The following is a 22,786-nucleotide window of genomic DNA, read 5'->3' as shown; positions in this document are numbered from 1 at the left end:
AATGCCTTGGTGGGCCAATGGTTAGGACTTCGTGCTCTCACTGCTGAGGACCTGGGTTCAGTCCCTGGTCAGTGAACTAAGATTCCACGTGTTCAGTGGTCAAGTATATTTGGGAAAAACTGTATCCTTAATTACACTCCTAGAAATGTTCTGTATATATTAGAATATTAAAGGCTTTGTAAAATTGTGCAATAAAGCAATCTATATAAAACAGTCTAAAGCAGTTAATTCCCAAATTAATTAGGCCATTTGTTGTTGTTTAGTCACTAAGACATGTCCAACTCTTTGTGACTCCATGGACTCCTCTCTCCATGGGATTTCCCAGGCAAGAATACTGGAGTGAATTGCCATTTCCTTCTCTGGGGGATTTTCCTGACCCAGCAGTTGAACCTGCATCGCCTGCATTGGCAGTCAGATTCTTTACTGCTGAGTCAGCAGGGAAACCCAAACAGGCCATGAAACCCTTAAAAAATGTAATGTATTTCTGGCGGTTGCTTTGGAAAACTTTCATAGCGTTCTTCCATCAGAATAACTGAAAGACCTTCTAACACTTAATGGTCTTAAGATTTTTTTTCCAACAATATGATTCTCACTAACTCTAAATTTTTTTAATCTGGGTATTGCCATAATTCCAAGTTCCAATGTGGACTTGGTGATTTTGGACTCAACAATGATTAAATAAAATCAGCAGGGAACAGCAAAATCTTAAGACATCAGTGACAATTGGAATAATTTATCTATGGCATGGAGTGATCTTTGAAGGCTCATTGGACTAGATAGGAGTCTGATGTTTCTTTTCTGATCCTAGACTGGTAGCCAACTAGCTGAGTAGCCTGCAACAAGTCACCTCACCTTTTGAGCCCTGGTTTTCTTATCTGTGAAATGCTTATCTCACTGGGTTCAGTGTATGTAAAAGTACTTAACATACAGTAAAAATATAAATACCGAGTATTGTCATTACTGGAGACTTTTCTTCTTGTCTTGTAGGTTATCTTCAACTTAAACTAACATTTTACTCCCTTTGTCTTTCACCACTTACCTCCCTTTCATGCCTGCCGGAATTTGTATTCCATTTCTTTGTTGATCAGCTCAGATCCCTTCACCAGAAGCTTCAGTGCCATCTTTGATTCTTCTCTCTCCCTTATTTGTAGAGCATCATGGTTTGATTCCACAAATGAGTCTGAAATCCAGTCTTTTCCCCTGTTGCACTGGCATGGCCTTAGTCCAGACCCTCAGCATGTCTTTCCTAGGTTACTGTAGCAGTTTCCTATAAGGTCTTGTATCTCAGGGAACTCTTGGTTTGAAAAGTGCATTTAGTGTCCTTGTGAACTGGGACACAAAGTCTAAATTCTTTAGCTTTTTTCAGCCTCATCTCTTAATACTTGGTGTTACTTACCTTATGCTTTAGCCATAAAAAATTTCCAAGCAGCCCTGGAAATGTCAAATATGTTCAGAATTCCTTATCTTTTTTTCTATTTCCCTGGAATTTCTCTTCTACCTCTACCATCCCCTTTCATCTGAGAAATTCCCGCTTATCAAAGAGTTTGTTCAAATGTTGATTCCCTGTCAAGTTTCCCTTTCTCTAGGCTGATCCTTTGACTAAGCTGCTTAATTTTCTTTATGTCTCTATAGAACATGTCTCATTTTTATTGTCTACCTTGTCATTAGAATGGAGCTAAACCGTATGTATTTTTGAATTCTCTTGCCTAGTAGTGTTTGGCATTTAGACATTTAATAAATGCTTGTTACAAGATGAATAGCAAAAATAAGGTAAGTTTTCCTTTGAATTTATGTTTGTAGGAATAGTTTACCTGTAAATTGTATATAATTACATTTACTTTGGAAATTTAGAATGTCTTAAACTTTACAAATTCAGAAAATAAAAGTTTAGTTATTGATAGTATGACTTTAATGCCACTGAAACTGGAAAAAGGAAGTAACTCCCTTACCCGTCCACCTCCCCCACCCCGCCCAAGTTAGGAGTCAAGTCTTTGAAACCTTTAATAAACTTTTTCACATTAAAGTTCATTTAAAATCAACAACAACAACTTCCTTTGTATCCTTTTGAAAACCTTATTGCTCCAGTAATGTGATTTTTCTATGTGAAGATTAATTTGCTGTATTAAACAAATTTAGAGTTGTTTCTTGGGGCTAAGTATTTTGAAGGTTACCAAATCAGCACATTGTTCAGTTCAGCAAAAATAGTAACCTTTTCTTTGTTCTTTAAATATATTATTTTATCCTCTAAAGGTAAACTCAGACAAATGTTAGAAAAAATTATCCAGGATGATTTTGAGCAAATCAGTTCCCTAGAGAATTACCTATTCTTTTTCCAGTGCACTGGATACATATAACCTAGGAGATATAAATTGTCTCCCTTAATTTCAAAAGCAGGTTCAAATCTATATTGCGACTTATGCATTAGCGTATTAGTTTCCTAGGGCTGCTAGAGCAAAACACCACAGACTGAGTGGCTTAAAAACAACAGAAATTTATTCTTTCACAGTTCTGGGTGTCGGCAGGGCCATACTCTTTCTAAAGGCTCTAGGGAAGAATCCTTCCTGCCTTTTCTTTAGCTTCTGGTGTATCCCAGTAACCTTTGGCAGGCTTTGGCTTACAGATGCCCTCACTTCAATCTTTGCCTTGGTCTTCTTTTTCACATCTTTACATTCTTGTCTGTTTCCTCTGCATTCAAATCTCTCCTTCCTTTCTCATACAATACCCAGTTAGTGGATATAGGGCAGACCGTAATCCGGTGTGACCTCATCTCAGCTTGATTATATCTGCAAACACCCAGTTTTCAAATAACATCATGTTCAAAGGTACCAGGGGTTAGGACTTTGGAGGGAACACAGTTCAACCCATTACATTTAGTTTTTGGTATACTATAAAAAAATTATATCCATTTTTGTTTTTCCGATTCTCTAGTATATACTGACTTGCTTAAACCCATAAAAATATATTTTTTGCATAGGCCAATTAATCATTGCTTCCTGATCTTAGACTTTAAAATTTAATTTCAGTCCGACAGCAATTTAGTGAAAAACCAACAATTGCAGTATTTTTCAAATAGTAAAAATTCACAGGGATACAGAATTACTAACAATCACCTGAGTAGGACTAATGTACATAACTGAGGTTGGGGTTATCATGTATGGTTTCCCTTAAAAAAAAAATAATATAAAATTTAACACTTAAAACCTCCATTCTTAGGTTTCACTGATAATAAAAAGTGCAAGACGAGCAAAATAATTGAGAGAAAACATTTCCAGGTTTAATTTTAACACGTCATAACAACCCTCTGCTTTTAGATAAGATTAAGAACTAATAGAATAGTAAATATTGCAATGGATGTTAATTCGTTAATAACAGTGCAGTGCTTGTCTTGGTCACAAGCTTTACTTTAGAAAATAAGAGACACTAAAGATTGTAATCTGAATGCTCATATGATTAGATGCTTCCTGTGTTACATAGTAACATTTAATTTCCTAATATTCCTCGATTTTTGTGTACTGACTTGAATAGTTCTTAACTTTTCCCTTTAACATCATAAATAGTACCAAAATTGTAGTCCCAAATGCTTAAGTACAGAATTGTGGGAAAGGATTACAGGTAAGAACTTAGATCTGAATGGTGCAGTGAATAGAAAACTTAGGAACTGAGGGATGTTAAAAATAGGAGATACTTTTCCTCCCAGAGTAGGTTTTTGTTTTGTTTTGTTTTGTTTCTTTTTCAGGATAATATAAATGGAAAAGGCAAATATAAATTGTGCTACATCATTCACTTTAAACACCCCTTAGTGGCCTTCACATAGTGCTCCAGAAACTCTTTTGTAAAGAAATACGCTCTGCAGACCCCCTGCTACAGACACCGTGTATGCGTTTGTTAATGGCTTTGGTTTGTTGCTTTTTCATTAGGGGAGCGGGAAAGTATCAAACATCTTCTACTCTAGGTGATTTCTTATGTAGTTTTTTTCAATATTCTCCATCTGGTTGCTGTATGCTTCAGACCATTTTTTTTTATACTGCCCATATGCCAATGTTTAATACCAGCAATAAGAGGAGATTTAGAAAACATAGCTTCTCTCTGAGTATCACAAAAATAAGCCCAGAAGAGGTCTGTCTAGCTTCCATTCCTTTGAACTAGCTTTGTAAATTTAGAGATTCTTTTCCAGAAACCATGGACTCAAAGCATTGAGCTAAATGGTATATCTGACCACAGATGTTGATGACTAAAGTTAAACATAAAATAGTATAATTCAGGAACAATTATAAACAAACAGCTGACTTATGTTTTACTCTACTTTTAAAATTTTAAATCAACTAAACTGCTATGAGGAACATTTATAGTTTTGGTGATTTTCTATTTGATAAGAACAGAGCAATGGTTTTGAAAGGTATTTTATTTCATAAATGAGATTATCCTAACATTTTTTAGGGTTAATTTCCTGTTTAAAGTTTTAAAATCCTTTCTGTTTAAGATTTTGAACTTGCTTTTACAGCATTCCTTTTTCTGCCATTTTTCTCATTTCTGTTCTTTCTGGAATGCCAGTTACAATGTAGAACTACTTTATGTTGTCCCATACGTCTCTGAGACTATTCATTTTTCTTAAATCATTTTTCTTTTGTTCTTCAAAGTGGTAATTTCTATTGCTCTGTCAATAGAATTATTAGTTATTATACTTACTCTAGAATTTCCATTTGGATTTTGTTTTATAGTTTCCAGAGACTCCCTATCTGAGCACTCAAGAAGACCATGTTTTCCTTTAATTCATTGAATATGGTCACATAAACTACTTTGAAGTCTTTCCTAAATCTGACATCTGGGCCACATGGAGCCAGTTTCTACTAACTGGGTTTTTCCCTCAAATATGGGTCACATTTTCCCAGTATTTTTGCTGGCTAACATCTCTGGATTCTGTTGTGTTGAGGACTATTGGAGTTCCATTTGTGGATTTGTCTTTTGCTCTGTTTTGGATTGTTGGGTTTTTACTCTAGTGGGCAGTTAACTTTTCTGATTTGTGTGTGTGTGTGCTCAGTCGTGTCTTGACTCTTTACAGCCCCATGGACGGTAGCCCACTAGACTCCATTGTCCATGGAATTTTCCTGTCAAGAATACTGGAGTGGGTTGCCATTTCCTACTCCATGGATATTCCCGACCCAGGGATTGAACCCACGTCTCCTTCATTGATAGGTGGGTTCTTTACCACTGTGCCACCTAGGCCTCAACTGCAAATTTGTCTCTTCTGTGTTGTGTAGCAGCTGATATCTCTGTTCACTTTTTAGGATTTCCGTATGCTACTCTTTTAGCCTAGTTCTCTCCTGTCTTCCCTACACATGTATGACTTGACAGACTAAATGTTTGGGCAGAGATAATGTTGAGATTTGGGGGTACAGTCTCTGGTTCACTTACACCTTCAGATTCCCCCTTAATTTCCATGCACTCTGTCAGACTCAGGCTCTGTTTCCTAACATCTTAAACCAGTAAGACTTCAGCTTTCCGCTGTCTGAGCTATGTACATTTGAGAAGTAAACTCAGTTTAAGAAAAGCAGAACTTTATCCATTACAGCACTGTCTTTCAAAAGTAGATTCTCTTTGGTCTCTGCCACATTACTTCACTGGAGTCTTTTCATGCATTCAGAGTTTAGCAGTCAGCCAGATGTTTGGGTAGAATTTATTCTCAGATTTTATGTCTCAACCTTCTGTAGTTCATTCACTTCCAGATTTCCCCCTTCATTTCCTCTTCTATTCTGCTGTCTTCCAGCTCTAGCCTGTAACTCTTCCTTTCGTTCTTCCTCACTGTTATCATGGGAGGTTGGGGGAAAACCCTAATCCCACAACTGTACACTTTCTAGTTGTAACTTTTTAAGAGCAATAGTACTACTGGCTTATGCTCTCTTTTAGATGTTTTCCAGTGCCTATAAATATTTTTAATTTTTTGTTTAGATTGAATAATTGTTATCTGCAGATGGTTCTCAAGACTACTGCACCACCATTACTGGAAGTTCTTGCATTTTTATAGCTCTGCTTCAGTATTTGTTGTGGCTTTGTTATCTGTGACAATAGGAGGGGATACAGTGAAGGGCTGCAACTCAGATTCCACAGGTAGGCAAGAGAGCCGCTAACATTAGAAAATGTATTCTACTAAATTTAAAGATAAAAATAGCTAAGTCCTGCTTAAAATACAATTTGAATATTGGGCATGTTTAAAAATTGGTTGCATTGGTTATTTGGGGGGCTTCCCTGGTAGCTTAGCTGATAAAGAATCTGCCTGCAATGTAGGAGACCCCGGTTTGATTCCTGGATCAGAAAGTTTTCCCTGGAAAAGGGATAGGCTACCCACTCCAGTATTCTTGGGCTTCCCTGGTGGCGCAGATGGTAAACAATCCACTTGCAATGTGGGAGACCTGGGTTCAATCCCTGAGTTGGGAAGATCCCCTGGAGAAGGGCATGGCAACCCACTCCAGTATTCTGGCCTGAAGAATCCCCATAGACAGAGGAGCCTGGCAGGCTACAGTCCATGGGGTCCCAAAGAGTTGGACATGACTGAGGGACTAAGCATAAGCACAGTTCTTAAATCATCCTTTGTCTTTTTCCTCACCTAGATAACATGCTTGAGCTTAAAATATTCCCATACAAAAACATAACACAAATTTTATCTGATTAGCAGGAATTCTAAAAACTTTTTACAGTTATCCAGGATTACTTCTGGAGAAGGCAATGGCAACACACTCCAGTACTCTTGCCTGGAAAATCCCATGGACAGAGGAGCCTGGTAGGCTGCAGTCCATGGGGTCGCTAGGAGTCAGACACAACTGAGCAACTTCACTTTCACTTTTCATTTTCATGCATTGGAGAAGGAAACGGCAACCTACTCCAGTGTTCTTGCCTGGAGGATCCAACGGACAGGGGAGCCTGGTGGGCTGCCATCTATGGGGTTGCACAGAGTCGGACACGACTGAAGTGACTTAGCAGCAACAGGATTACTTCAGTATGAAAGCGTAATAGTGATACTTGGAAACGGCTATCCTTGTTGTTCTTTTTTTGCTGTTGTGTTATGACTTCATCAAATAAACACTGTATTCAGTTTTATCCCACTTTTTTAGCAGGAAATTCACCAAACTCTCTCCTTTTCTTTAAGTTAAAGATAAAAATAAATTTGGCCTTATTACAAAAAAATTGGTTTTAAGTCAGAATGAAAGGAGCTTGGTAACATTATTCACCAGCATTTTGGTCTTTGAGTTATATTTCAGTTTCTTTCTTTTTCTTTTTTAAGTTGTAAGATCTTTTCTTTCATTAAGTGCTTCGCTGTTTTAAAAAGTTTTCAGGATTTCTAACACTGTAATATTTAACTGGTAATTATTTTACTAATAGATAATAATACTTTTATCATTATCTGTCTCTATCATTCTTTCGTTCAGAAATACTGAAAAACTTTTTCATACACGGTTTTAATTCTTATTATATACTTAATGTTTGTATTAATTGTAATTTTCCATACAAAAGGGGTAAATAAAACCAATTTAGCAAAATCTTAAGAACTGCTGTAGATATTTTAATGAATCCATTTACTTTTTTTTTTTTGGACCAATGCATACCGATGTATAATCACTTTGATTTTTAAATTTTTTAATTAAAAAAATTATATTTTACATTTTACAGATTCTTTTAATTACGTTTTTTTATTTTTAAATTAATTTTATTGGAGTGTAATAAAATTTTCAGTGTTGTATTAGTTTCTGCTGTACAGCAAAGTAAATCAGCTATACATATACTTATATCCCCTCTTTTTAGATTCCCTTCTCATTTAGGTTACCACAGAGCATTAAGTAGAGTTGCCATTTACTTTTTTAAAACCATATAATCTTGCCAAGTCTTTCTTTGATAACTGCATGTTTCAGACTGGAAACTGAACTTACCATCAGTATGATGGCTAAGACCATTTAAAGCCCATTTTAATAGGTATATGGGCTTCCCTGGTGGCTCAGACAGTAAAGAATCTGCCTGCAGTGTGGGAGATCGGGATTCGATCCCTCGGTTGGGAAGATACCCTGGCGAAGGGAATGGCTACACACTCTAGTATTCTTGCCTGGAGAATTCCATGGACAGAGGAGCCTGGCTGGCTACAGGCTGTGGGGTCATAAAGAGTCAGACACGACTAAGCGACTAACACTTTCACTTTAATAGATACACAGAAAATTAAAGAGCATATAGTTAGCTAAAAGTATTAAATTATTACTTTTTAAAGAAACACCTTTATTGAGATACAATTAACAAGCCATACTGCTCTCCATTACAATATGCTTTTTTATTTTTTCAAATTATTTCCTTTCCCAAGCACCTGTAGGGGAGGACAGTTTTTTCCTCAACGCTTTTAGAGTCTCTGGCTGGGTCTGAAAAGGAAACTGACAAAAATTAACAGGAGAAAAGCATACAGATTTATTTAATGTAAGTTTTACGTGACACAGGAACCTTACATACTGAGTATTTTAAACTGAAGGAACTTGAGAAAATAGAACCGGGAAGGTCACTGACCTTCTCTTTCCCTTATTTTCCCTTATTTTCTCAAACTTCTTCAACTTTTAAAGTATTCAGTATACCAAGGTGCCAGATTGGGGAATAGTATGTCCTGAACCCTGTCACACCCTTCCCCTCCCCCAGTCCCATCTTATCATTTACTCATGAAGTTTACCTAGAAAAAGCAGTGACCCCTTTGCTGTCAGATAATAAATGTGTCAATCCAAAGGTTACTTTTAGTAGCATGAAGAAAATCAGGAATTTATGCTGATTTCAGTAAGATTAAAGAGATTAAATGAAGAGAGGGGCATGGAAAAGGAAATGGCGCAGTGTAGGCTGTTTATTGTCCACCTGTCTTTTGACCAGCTGTGCTTATTTATTGTGTAAGCAAATCAAATTCACTTTCTTGAAAACTCCTCATCTTTCCCAGCAAAACCACTCGTTCTGTGTTCATTCACTTGGTGAAGTGGTCCCACTATCCATTTGGTTACTCAAAATAGAGACCTGGAAGTCCTCAACTCTTCTCTGCCATTTTCCACATCACATCCACTTTGTGTGTGTGTGTGTGTGTGTGTGTGTGTATGTGTGTGTTAGTTGCTCAGTCGTATCCAGCTCTTTGCAACCCCATGGACTGTAGCCCATCAGGCTCCTCTCTCCATAGGATTTTCCAGACAAGAATACTGGAGTGGGTTGCCATTGCCGCCTCCAGGGGATATTCAAGATTCAGGGATTGAATCGGTGTCTCCTGTGTCTCCTGCATTGCAGGCAGATTCTTTACTCCCTGGGCCATCAGAAAAGCCCCCTAGTGACCAAATAGGTCCTTTTCATTCTTGAAAAGGATCTTTTGATTTCATCTTCTGTTCATTTCTTCTTAGTACTCGAGAGCCACGATCATCTCATCTGGGTTATCACAAATCTCCTTTTAGTCTCATCCCCACCCCATCCCCCAATTTGCTGTTGACTGGTAACCAAACCAAAGCTGTCTTTCTAAAATGCAGATTTGATAGCATTGTGAAGTGAAGTCGCTCAGTTGTGTCCGACTCTTTGCGACCCTGTGGACTGTAGCCTACTAGGCTCCTCCGTCTGCGGGATTTTCGAGGCAAGAATGCTGGAGTGGGTTGCCATTTGCTTAAAATCCTTAATGGCTCCCCATTGACCCAGGTTAATGTTCAAGTTCCTAATAAGGATTACAGTCCTGGCTTGGTTATTGTTGACTTCTCCAGTATCTTGACCCATCACTTCTGTCCACCCCTAACTCCTTCCCACTCACCAAGTTCTACTCTTCAGCCTCATTTCTCTCAATGTTGGCCCTAAATAACTCTTTGAATTAACAAGCTATTTCCTCTGCCTAATACATTTTTTTGTACCTCTGTTGCCCCATGGCTAAACCATTCTTATCCTTCAAACCTTATAGTCATTTCTTTCTGGCAGGCCTTCTTTGCTATATTCTTCTGTCCCTTTATTAGGTTAGGGATTCTTGCTGTATATTTTCAGAATGCCCTGTTTCCCCATTATATCCTTTTGTTGTTCATTTGTCTTCTCTTTAACACTCTAAGCTCTAACAGCAGTGACCAGATTTCGCTTGCTCACTATCATATTTTTATTACTTATGAATGAGAGGGGCTTCCCTGGTAGCTCAGCTGGTAAAGAATCCTCCTGCAATGCAGGAGACCCTGGTTCGATTCCTGGGTCGGGAAGATCCCCTGGAGAAGGGAAAGGCTACCCACTCCAGTATTCCTGCCTGGAGAATCCCCAAGAGGAGCCTGACAGACTACAGTCCATGGGATTGTAAAGAGACAAGACTGAGCGACTTTCACTTTCTTTCATGAATGATAGATGGTTAATTAAATATTTGTTAAATTAATTATGATTGGAACTTTACTGGAAGTCTTCTGTAGACTGCCCTTTTGAGTCTTTTTCCAGTCAGCTACTGTTAATATTCTAAATAGTTTCTAAAAATGTACAAAAGACCCTTTAATTATCTTAAGAAGACTTGTGACTTTCCTCAAAATCTTTGAGCATTTTGCTTTTATTTCCTAATAGTGAACTATGTCATGTTAGAATTTATATTTTAAGATTTACTTTTTATATATTCAACCATTGACTAATTTAATAAAGATACTATTTCATTTAAATTACAATTATTGAAGATTTATACTATTTTACTGTTATACTATTTATTTCATGTAATATATACCATTTTGAAAATGATCATCTCCTCACTTGTCTTGGGAGAAAATGAGGGTTAAGTAAAAAAGATCAAATTTTGTTAATATCATTAAAATCATATACTGGTTGAAATTTTATGTATTGTAGAATTATCTGCATATATGAAATTATTTTTGGACTCAAAAAATAACTTTTGGAGGGAAAGGAAGGACCTTCCTGTTATGAAATTTACTTCATGATTCCCATCTTTGCTTTTGTTCTCACATTTTGTGATGAAATCTTATATGTACCTATAATATTTAAGATAAAGATAAATCTTTATTTTCCAAATCTTAATTATATTAATATATATTTTTTAAAAAGTATAAAAGTACAGTTGGTTTACAATAGTGTGTAAGTTTCAGGTGTACAGCACAGCAATTTAGTTATACTACAGTGTTTATTCCTCGATGATATATTTTGTCATCCTTATGCATTGCAGTTTACCATTTGAATGGAATGTTTTATTTGATGAATATTTTTTAAACAGGTATTTACAGTCTTTTCAGTTCCCTGGATAGTATATTGAAAAGGGCTGAAAGTTGAGACTCCTGGGTTCTGGTCCTGCCTGCCTCCATCATCAAGTAATTGGCAGTTCATTCATTTTATATTATTTCATGTTGGAGAAAACTAATTTCTAGAAATAAAAGCATATAGATTCAAGTTTGTGTTTTTTTAAGAGAAGGCATTATTTGATTGTGAATTGGACAATTTGTTTGTGAGTTGGACTCATAAAATTGTGTCAGGTTCAACACTTTATTTTTTTATGTATAAACCGATTGTTAATTTTATTCATCTACTGAATACTATTGTGAATTATCTTTTTCCAGTGTATAGCCTCTTAGTTCAGTTCAGTTCAGTCACTCAATCGTGTCCGACTCTTAGCGACTCCATGGACTGCAGCACACCAGGCTTCCCTATCCATCACCAACTCCTGAAGGTTACTCAAACTCATGTCCATCGAGTCGGTGATGCCATCCAACCATCTCATCCTCTGTTGTCCCCTTCTCCTCCCACCTTCAGTCTTTTCCAGCATCAGGGTCTTTTCCAGTAAGTCAGTTCTTCGCATCAGGTGGCCAAAGTATTAGAGTTTCAGCTTCAGCATCAGTCCTTCCAATGAATATTCAGGACTGATTTCCTTTAGGATTGACTGGTTTGATCTCCTTGCAGTCCAAGAGACTCTCAAGAGCCATCTTCAGCACCACAATTCAAAAGCATCAATTCTTCAGTGCTCAATTTCTCAGGGTTTCCTTTGGGCACACAATATACTATGTTGACTACTGCCTCTTCTATTTATTTCTAAAGGATTCCTCCCCACCCCAAATCACTGGCGAAAGTGACTCCTTTCTTTTGAAAATGTAAATTTAGTCATATCTATAGGTCATTATGAGTTACCATTGTGCTTTAGAATATGATTCTCTGGATAAGGTTAAGTATATTCTCATATATGGCAATATATCATCAGGACTTGAAAATTTTTTAAACTATTTAGTAAACAGCCATTTGTAAAATTAAATTGCTGTTAGATAATGTTATTAAATAGGCCCCCATGAAAAGCATGGATATCACTTTGGTAACAAGAAGATGCTGCTTTGTAAAGTTTCATTTACATACTAATTGCCCTTGGTTTATTTCTGTAGCAACAATAAGCTACCCCTTTGGTGATAGTTAACTTGAATTATTCTTCACCAATGCCCAGTTTAAATCAGCTGTGTTAAGTAAAAGAAGCAAAGAATGCTTATAAGAAAAGTCATTTATTACATTGAAATTTGTTTTAGATGCTTGACTAATGCTATAAAGGTAAATATTACGCAAACCGATGGACTGTAGCCTGTCAGGCTCCTCTGTCCATGGGATTCTCCAGGCAAGAATACTTGAGTAGACTGCCATGCCCTCCTCCAGAGGATCTTCCCAACCAGGGATCAAATGCAGGTCTCCTGCATGGCAGGCAGATTCTTTACCATCTGAGCCACCAGGAAAGCCCCATGAAATGCTATAGTTAATGGTAGAGAACATGACTCAGAAATTTAAAACATTTTTTAGAATAGAAAATCAAATGCATGTCTAAATGGATCTGTTACTTTGAAAGTTCTTTTTATGTGTGTTAGAATTGTGTGTCTTATATGACTTCTGGTATTTTTGCCTGAATTAATGATATTAAAAAATCAAAGGATAGAATATAAAGGACTCTAATATTCTGTTGTGTGCTCAGTTGCTTCAGTAGTGTCTGACTGCGGCCCTGTGGACTGTAGCCCGCCAGGCTCCTCTGTCCATGGGCTTCTCCAGGCAAGAATACTGGAGCAGGTTGCCATTTTCTTCTCCAGTGGAGCTCCCCAACCCAGGGATTGAACCCAGGTCTCCCGCATTGCAGGCAGATTCTTTACCAGCTGAGCCACAAGGGAAGCCCAATAGAGATGGAAGATACTTTGAAAGATTACCCAGAATCCAGCTTTCAGCCTACCCTTAAGTAAAAACCTTTTATCTTCATGAAAACTTGGCCATTGGCTTTCTTTAATATAGATATAGCTGACCATAGTGAAGAGGAACACTATGAATAAAAAGTATTTGCATTTTTTAATGTATCTATTTTTAAGTCTCTTATCCTTTAAAAACTGTCTCCTCCGTAACCCTTTTTATGTTGGAAATTTTGTGACTAGATTTTTGTTTTGTTTAACACAAATGAGACTAAATTTCCAGAGAGGGTGGATTATGCCTCAGTGAATTTTAAATAATGGATATAAGAAATTTGAATAATAAGACCTGATGTTTTATATTTGTTACTTCTGGAATATTTGAGCATTAAGATACTTTAAGTAAATTATTTTTATAAAAATGGTTTGGAGCATTGAATATGTTTACTTTTCATAGGTCATTAGTAGACACACACACATGTGTGTGTAACCTGTATCAGTTGAAACAAAAAAGAATGTATTATTAGTCTTTAAGAAACGCCTCTTAAACATAAGGCTCTTAAAGTGTTGAGCTGGCAAAAAAGTTTGTTTGGGTTTTTCTGTAATATCTTAAAAACCCAGATGAACTTTTTGGCCAACCCAATGCTAATGGATAATGAAGCTCATTGAAAAGTAAGCCTTTCTAAGTTACTTTGAATTTTTTATGGTTTTATTTCTCAAGTCTTTTTCATTTATGATAGAGAGTAAGTGTTCTCAAATGTTGCATGAAAACTCTGTTAATATATGTTATTTCTTAACTTCTCTTTGGTAGCCACAGATTTATAAGGTTACTGAATCATTGTCACTTATACCTCAGTTAATTGCTTGCTTGAATTACCACCACCTTGTCATATTGATTATTAGTAATTATTAATGACTCAATCCTGTTAAGTACAGACTTTCTGTCTGGCACATGTAGTATCTTTAGCTAGTATTTGAAAATGTGCTTGAGTTCCACTAACATATACATTGCTACTTTTACTCGAAATCTTCACATGTGAATGCTGACAAAGTTCTTCATGATACTAATGTTAATTCTGTAGTTAAATTATAAAGGAAAGCAGTTTACAATAATGTTGTACATTACTATTTTACAAAGGACTTTGATTTTTTTCAGAGTGCTTTGACTTTTAATAGCAACCCCATAAAATAAGCAAAGCAGGCTTTTTATAAGCCTCATTTGACAGATAGGAAAAGTGGGACTCAATCAAATAACTTGCCCCAAATTCACACAGAAAGTAAGAGTCAAATTTTGATCTTAGGCCTTGTATCTTCAACTGCCTTTATACTATATTGCATCCTTCTCTGTATTTTTAAGCATCTTTCTTAAGCATTCTATTGCTGAGAACAGTAATGTGGCAATCAGAAATCTAAGACCAAATTACACAACTTAAAAAAAAAAAATCTCACCTATGTATCTACTGCTGTTCCAAGACCTGTGATAGTTAAAAATATAATTTATATTCCTCATTTCTTTTCAGTAATATTTGTCTGAAAAAATGCACATTGCTGCCTGTCAGAAGGTGTGACATCTTTTAACAGTTTCTACTTTACTTTTTCTGCTGGCACATGTAGTATCTTTAGCCAGTAATTGAAAATGTGCTTGAGTTTCACTGACATATATTTTACTAGTTTTACTCAAAATCTAGGAAAACTGGGTTCCATAGTCATACGGATAGTAATACATATTAGAAGAAAAAGACTTTTAAAAAGAATAATATATTTTATGACACACTAAAATTTTAATTGCAGCAGAAAGAGTTGAGTTAGTGTTATCTTTATCAATAAAATGGGTTTTATTTTTATCCAGAACTGTTCTGTTAATTCAGATTTGTCATTTGTAACTTTGCAGCAGTTAGAAGAAAAGAGTGAGGATCAAGAAGACAAAGAATGTTTGAAACAAGCAATAACAGCTTTGCTTAATGTTCAGAGTGGTATGGAAAAAATATGTTCTAAAAGTCTTGCAAAACGAAGACTTAGGTGAATATTTTCACTTTTTTTTAAAAATAATCCTCCTTTTCACCCTCAATACTGTGGTATAAATTCAGGGATCCCTGGTCCCTCCTCAAGTAAACAATGAAGAAAATACTTTTAGTGACAAGCTTGGTCTTTCAGAGGAAGTGACATCAAAGCCAAGAGAATTTGTTATTGTTTGAAAAACCTTTCATATTTGTGCATTTTCCTTGCATACTCCCAGACAAGACCTCCTGAGAGTCAACTGGTAAGCTAAAGGAGAGCTAGAGCAAATGTATTGGGTAGATTTATGTCAACAACATTGTTCTGTCAAAGTAAAATCAGTAGTGGCCTTTATTTTAGGGATTATGTAACTCGAGGCATTAATTCAGATAATACGCTTCCAGTTTCCTAATTATAGTAAGTGCATGGTTTTTAGCTTTAGGTATTGTCTACTTAAGCATTTCTAGATAAATTTTTTAATCTCTTACTTTTTTTTTCACTGTATTGGGCTACTTTGTAATACTTGTCATTCTAAATATTTAGTAGCCATGGTAGAAATAATCATTCTGTAGCTAAATATATAGGGTAGATTTTTGTCAATAGTCAGCTGTTCTTTTTAGAGCACTAAAAAAAATGTCTCTAATGTGTTGCTTTAGTTTCCAAAATTGTGCAACTTTGTAACACTAATATATTTGGAGATTCAGTGAAAACCTTCACAGTGCAACTTTTAAAAATATGCTTTAGCACTGTCGTTAATATTCATGAATTATAGATTCCCTGTCATCTTTGTACTAACAGTGTTTTTTTCCTTTATCCCAGTGAATCTGCATGTCGGTTTTATAGTCAGCAAATGAAGGGGAAACAACTAGCAATCAAGAAAATGAACGAGATTCAGAAGAATATTGATGGTTGGGAGGGAAAAGACATTGGACAGTGTTGCAATGAGTTTATAATGGAAGGAACTCTTACACGTGTAGGAGCCAAACATGAGAGACACATATTTCTCTTTGATGGCTTAATGATTTGCTGTAAATCAAATCATGGGCAGCCAAGACTACCTGGTGCTAGCAATGCAGAATATCGTCTTAAAGAAAAGTTTTTTATGAGAAAGGTACAAATTAATGACAAAGATGACACCAATGAGTACAAGCATGCTTTTGAAATAATTTTAAAAGATGAAAATAGTGTTATATTTTCTGCCAAGTCAGCTGAAGAGAAGAACAATTGGATGGCAGCATTGATATCTTTACAGTACCGGAGTACCCTGGAAAGAATGCTTGATGTGACCATGCTGCAGGAAGAAAAGGAGGAGCAGATGAGGCTCCCTAGTGCTGACGTTTATAGATTTGCAGAGCCTGACTCTGAAGAAAATATCATATTTGAAGAAAACGTGCAGCCCAAAGCTGGAATTCCAATTATCAAGGCAGGAACCGTTATTAAACTTATAGAGAGGCTCACATACCACATGTATGCAGGTAAGACGTACGAACTTGCCTGTCTCTTTTATTCTCCTCCTTCAGGCTGATTTTTCTTTGTTGCACAGGTCATTGTGCCTAAAATAGAAAGCAAACTGACAACAAAAGACCTCCGCATTGTCAGAGTTCATTTTCCTTTGACTAAAAAGACTGCCACTTTATATTTCTATGAAATTTTATAATTTTTCTACCACATTTACGTATGTTATTTTTAACTTGACAATCAGAGTTATAAATAAAGTTACTGGGCTAAATTTACCCAGTTAGCCAGTGGCAAAAATAAGACTGAAACTAGTGATAAATCAGTCATCATTAGGATCTAAAAATTGTTTTACTCCTTTACGTCTTTTTTTCTCTTTCATTACTGGGATTATAAAATAAGTAAAAATTCTAATATATGTTATGTATCCATTACCAAAACTGTACCAGTAGTACAAATATATACAGCATTGCTTTTTCTTAATTTCCATTCCTAAAATTTATTAAAAATAGCAATCTTGGGGTCTTTCAAATTTTCAGGATTTTTTACAACTGATATTATTTAGAAAACAATGTACCTTATTATGGCAATTTTTAGAGATAAACATAGGGGTTTGGAGGTTTCCTAGAGTGTTGAGACATGTTTGTCTCTAAGTGGGCTGAATCAAATATAATGTTTGGGAGGTAAGGAACAAATGTAATGGTCGATTCTTTAATTTTATTTCTTCTAATAAGGTAACAGATGATACTCCAGTTTTCTTCAGCTTCCCTACATAGTAGGAATTTTGAGGATTATAAAATACTGTGGAAAGAGCACTAAATTTAGGTTCACACCCTCACTCTATCACAGTTTCTTAAGGTTTCAGAAGTAGTGTAGTTTTCATCTCAAAAATCAACATCACAACAGCTATCTTAGAATATTGTTGGAAAGAATAAATGAAATACTAAGGTGAAAGCTCTTTATAAACTTACTTTCAAAGAATGCTTTTATTACAAAGATATATATAAAATCAAACATAACTCTCAAAAGTGCTGGTCCTAAAATAGTTGAATGTATAAGTTAACCTCCATCTCCAGACTTTTTGCTTAAATATATTTCTATCTCTAGGATACGTGTGTTTCTGGGGAAATTTCCCAGTTTTTAAAGTTCTTCAAATGGGCTCTTAGTTCTCTCTGGAAACTATTCTGGCACCAGTTCAATTAAACTTTTAAGAATATCCATTAACTGTAATCCACTGTAATAAAGATGAATGGTATTCAACACTGTTAATCTGTTTAATTTATTAAATACCTGGTCAGAACTACTCATATTGCCTGGAAACTATCAGGGCCACCTTGCAAAAAAGTAAAATTATAATTTTGTTTCCATGATCTCAAAGCATGTTATAAATATGATCTCTTTCATTATCTCCACATGTCTGGGATAAATAAGCCTGTGTTTTGTTTTTAGTTTTTATTTGGCCTCTATTTGGTAGTTCTTTTGCTAATATTTTCTGTTGTAAAATAATAGTGTTTTTTTCCCCCCATAGGTAATTTTAAAAGCAGTTTAGGCTCTTTAAGCATATGCCATTTGGTAGTAAGCAGGCAGTAACTGAAACATGTTGATGATAACAAAAAAAGACTCTGGGATTTTTACTCTTTTTAGTAAAATTAATTTTATTAATTAATCAATTTTACTATTGATTTTTCACTTAGAAACTTACGTAGTCAGGTATTCATTTTGCTGACACAAAAATAAAAAATAAATCCAAGTATAGAAAATTTAAATAAGCTGCCTAGGATCTGCATGAAAAATAAATACATTATTCTGTCATCTTTTTTTACATGTGAAACTAATTTTGATAGGTGCAATTTCAGTAGTAAATACGACCCATCTATTTAGCTGATCACCATCAACTTTAAGATCTAGAATACAGCTTAAAAACTATCTTATTCAATTACCAGAAATTTATGGTTGCAAAACAGTTATTTCTTTGGTCCTTCTTAAGGCATTTTTAAGGATATGAAAGTTCAAATTGTTCTTCTTGCCACATTATTCTGATTTTTGTATCTTAGAAGATTCACAGAAATTTTTAGCCTAAACATTCTAAAGTATTCATCATTTTATTTTAAATACCTTTGTTTTGGGTTCTTAGACTATTGAGAGTATAATTAATCCTTAGATTTTTATCTGTGTTTGTGAGACAGAAGCTCTACTCTTTTTTCTTCTGTAGAGCAGTACAAGTGGCAGGTGCTAAAGAAGATTTACCAGTGTTTCCTATCAAGTCAAGTGGTATTTGATTTCAAAAATATTTTCAAATTTCAAATTTTTTAATATAATTGTTTTCCTTAAAGTGCTACTGTTAGTGATAAAAATATTCTTTACTGCTTGCTTTATTTCACAGAACTACCTTATGATTGTTAATAAGTAGTTATAGCGCTACAATTAAATATTTCTTTTCTAGAGACCTTTTATTTATTTTTTGTTAAGTTAAACAAAACTTAACAAGCATAGCTGATAGTTTTTCTTTAGTCTTGGCAATCTTCTCCTCAGTATACACAGTGCTCACCAAATCTATAGACATAGCACATTTGCTATGGTGTTTTATTAGTTACTTTTGATAGTCACCCTCATTTATATTAATCTTTAGCTTTTGAATAGAATAACTTAAGTAACTTTACTTCTAATTAATATGCACTCAGCTTTCTAAATTTATAGAACTTTGCAGAGTTAAGTGTATCCAAATTTAAATTGACAAGATCTTTTTACTTTTTTAAAATGTTAGAGTTTTTAAAAAATTCCTTTTATGAATTTCTTGAGGAATAAAAAGCCAGTGTTGGGTTTAGAGTATTATAGCTAAGTGTTTTTTTTGACATTTTTCTTTTCTATTTTATTTTGAAGATTAATAGAATATTTTAACTTATGTCATAAATATATTACTAGTGTAACTAAAATCCACAAGCAGCTTTCATGAACTGTGGTTTACCATATATACCAATAAGTATTAATTACTAGCTTGTTTGACTTCTGTAAGGTCTGTGATAAATGTATTACTGGCAACATAGAATGTGTTTTTAATAGACCATGTACGAACTTGTAAAACATTCAAACAGCTATTTTTTTAAGACCTTTTCCAGCTTAATTGGACTCTGAGTCCTCACACAGTGATAATGGATTAACCATTTGTTTTAAGAACTGTTGGTCTGCTCTATTTAATTTTGGTTCGGTAGTTTGATACGTATTTTTTATCAGATCATACAGTGTAAGTTGTGGCTTGCACTAAAACAAAAGCTAGAAGTTAGACTGCATATTTTTATTATGCTGTATAGAATTGTAATAAAAGACATTGGCTGTAATACATGAGAAAAATCCAGTAACTAATAAGCACTACTTACAGACATTTTTTAGATTATAGCTTGGTCAGACATTGTCATCAAAAAACAGAAAACTTGTTTAACCTTCCTTAATTCAGACTTCACTGTGGCTTCAGTCAACTTGATCACTCAAGTGTTTACAGTAATTTATAAAACAGAGCTATAGATCTTAAATGCTCAGTCGTTCACTTTATAGACCCAAACCCAAGGCCTTGAAGGTTATGTGACTTGCCAGAAATCATATCAGTTAATTGCAGGAAAGAGTATGAGAAATCGGGTTTCTTGACTCTTTAAATAATAGAGTTTATTTTCTGCCATGTTACACTGACTCATACAAGGTGAATTTTTTTTCATCTTTATAGTATAATTTTTATTATGTATATTGAACAGTAAAAATAGAATTGCTTGCTTGGTTTGAATTACCAGGAATATAAATGGCTCTTCACTTCTGGGCAAACATGGGTCTAATATATAGTCAGAGTACTGTTTTTTCTTATTGAAATAGGTAATAAATTCTAACTATGGATAACTTCCATTTTAATGCATAGATTTTAGTTTTTAGTTAGATGTTGGTCATTATAATTTTAGTTTTTAACAAAATCCAATCTATTGGTGTTACTTGCTGTGTAAATTTAGGTGAATTGGAAAGTGCTTAATTGTTGCTCAAAAGATTACAACAGAGTCTTATGTAGAATTTAATATATGGTGCTGCAGATCCAGTGTTTCTGGGCATAACAGTAATTTGCTAACTACATCAGAACTGCAGAATTCATCTGAAATGGTGTGGGGGGACATTGTCTTGTTAGATGTATCATTCTGGATCTGGCAAGGATATGAAGAGACCTTTATTTACAGTAAGAAAACACAAAGCAATATGCATAAAAAGGAGGAGATGCAAGTAGGAATTTCAGTTCTATTCCAGAGTTACAGGAAATAATTTAGTATAAATTCATTATTGAGACTTTGAAACAACATGTGTAAAGAAATGTTTGGAGACGGTGTGTCTGGTTTTGATCATCTTTTTTAGAGAAATGAGATGACTTTGAGGTTGGGGGTCTCTTATTAGATCTGACATTATATAAAAAGAACTTTTCATTTTAAAGTGTGGGGAAAAGGGGTTTTCCATGCATGGTGAACTTCGGTTTTAAAGAAAATGGTATTAAAAAAAACTTAAGCCAGTTCATATTTTTCTTTAAAATATTTACTGCTATTTTAGGCCCTTATATTTTTGCAAAAAAAACTGCATTAGATTTCTTTGAAGTTTGTGTTCTCTATAGCTCCGTTTGGGTGTTTTAGCTCTTAAAAACAACTTTTGAACAATTTTTGATCTATAGGGCAGTGCTGTACTATTTTTAAACTCTGATTTTTTTTTTTAAGTGTTTGTGCGTCAGCATAGCGTCTGTTTCCTTTTTTAAGGAATTCAAGAGTGATTGTTTATAAATCCTTGTTGAGGAGCTTATTGTTTCTTGTGGCATTTTAAATGGCTATATTAAAGGGAGAATTATCACATGAACAGACATCCTGATTAACAGTGTTTCACTATGGTGGTTGGGGGAGGGGTGTTTACATAAATAACTCTATGTAACAAATATTTCATAAATGTATTGACCTTGCCAATAAAAATGTATTGACCTTGCCAATAAAAATGTGTTGAAAAAAAGGATTAACTTTTTCACCTCAAATGTAATATGCCGTATTCTGAACATTATAGTAATTATATTCTGATTTCCTAAGATTTTCAAGAAATATACAATAAAATATTATGAAAGAATAGCTTTAGAGTGAGGGAGACAGGCAGCTAAAGACCAGCAGAAAATAGGAGATATCTTACTTGAAATAACCTGGGCCTAGACAAGGGACACGATGGTAATCTTGGAAGATAATTTGTACATACAGAGAGGTTGGGTAGACAGAGGGCAGGGAAGCAGAGTAGGATAGAAATCTTAGTACAGGGCTTTGAGAGTCAAGTAGAAAAGAGTGGTACCTAAAATGAAGAAAAACCACAGAAGACATTTCTACCATTGCTCATATTGAAATCCACTAGGATTTATGTTTGAGAAAGAAGTTTATGGAATTACATTCACTAGCAAGAAACAAAAAGAGGAGAATATCAAAATAGTTGATTTTCATTTTCTCCACAAATATTTGTGCTTACAAATATTCGGTTAAAACCGAATCAGCATAGCATGGCTTTTGTATTTTTAATGCTTTTGCCTTCCATCTGTCTCTGAAACATCACTTTGTAATATAGGGAGATAACTGTTGCTCTGCAACCATCAGAGGCAGTGTAAAACTTAGCTTCTATCATTGTCTGATAAATGTGAAGTAGGTACTTTATTTTTCTACAAAATTACATAACCTGTCCTTATTGATGGGTTTTTTAAGTATCTAATTATCTTGGGCTTTCATCTCATCATTAAGATAAAGGTCTCCAGTGGTTAGTGTAGCATTATATGTGCTCCTATCACTGAAACAGGGAAATCAATAGAAATAAAAACAGCATCTGGAATGTGATATTTTGTGTTAAAATTTCAAGTATAGATGTTATGTCCTTCCTTAATATAAGTTTTTCATTCATTAGCAATTTTCTATGGCTTTTGACTAAAAATAGAGCCAGAATTAATTCAAGCCTGGGAATATATGCAGCCTTTAAGATGTTTTTTGAAAGTATTTAAAGTTTTGCCAGATTTTCTTGGTTTGTTTTTAGCTTCTGCTGGTTTTTCCTTTTGGCAAGTCTGCTCTAATTTCTAATCAGGCTAAAAACAACTTAAACTTGAGTCACTTCAGAAGTTAATACAACAGTGATGCTTGTGGGAGTGTTTATTTCACCGCCAGCTCGAAAAACTC

The 22,786-nt window shown here is 34.8% G+C and overlaps 1 protein-coding gene across 3 annotated transcripts in view; it reads left to right on the top strand.

The window, feature by feature from the left end:
* SOS1 (SOS Ras/Rac guanine nucleotide exchange factor 1) overlaps positions 1-22,786 on the top strand; it is a 127,770-nt gene that overhangs the window by 71,906 nt on the left and 33,078 nt on the right. For all 3 annotated transcript variants that reach the window (XM_061432139.1, XM_061432137.1, XM_061432136.1), the window contains 2 exons: positions 15,028-15,155; positions 15,951-16,606. In XM_061432139.1, coding sequence (XP_061288123.1) covers positions 15,028-15,155; positions 15,951-16,606 — 784 coding nt within the window. The remainder of the gene's footprint in view (positions 1-15,027; positions 15,156-15,950; positions 16,607-22,786) is intronic.

This window comes from Bos javanicus, chromosome 11 (genome assembly GCF_032452875.1).
Source record: "Bos javanicus breed banteng chromosome 11, ARS-OSU_banteng_1.0, whole genome shotgun sequence".
Lineage (NCBI taxonomy): Eukaryota > Metazoa > Chordata > Mammalia > Artiodactyla > Bovidae > Bos > Bos javanicus.
This window is presented reverse-complemented; position numbering and strand designations above follow the sequence as displayed.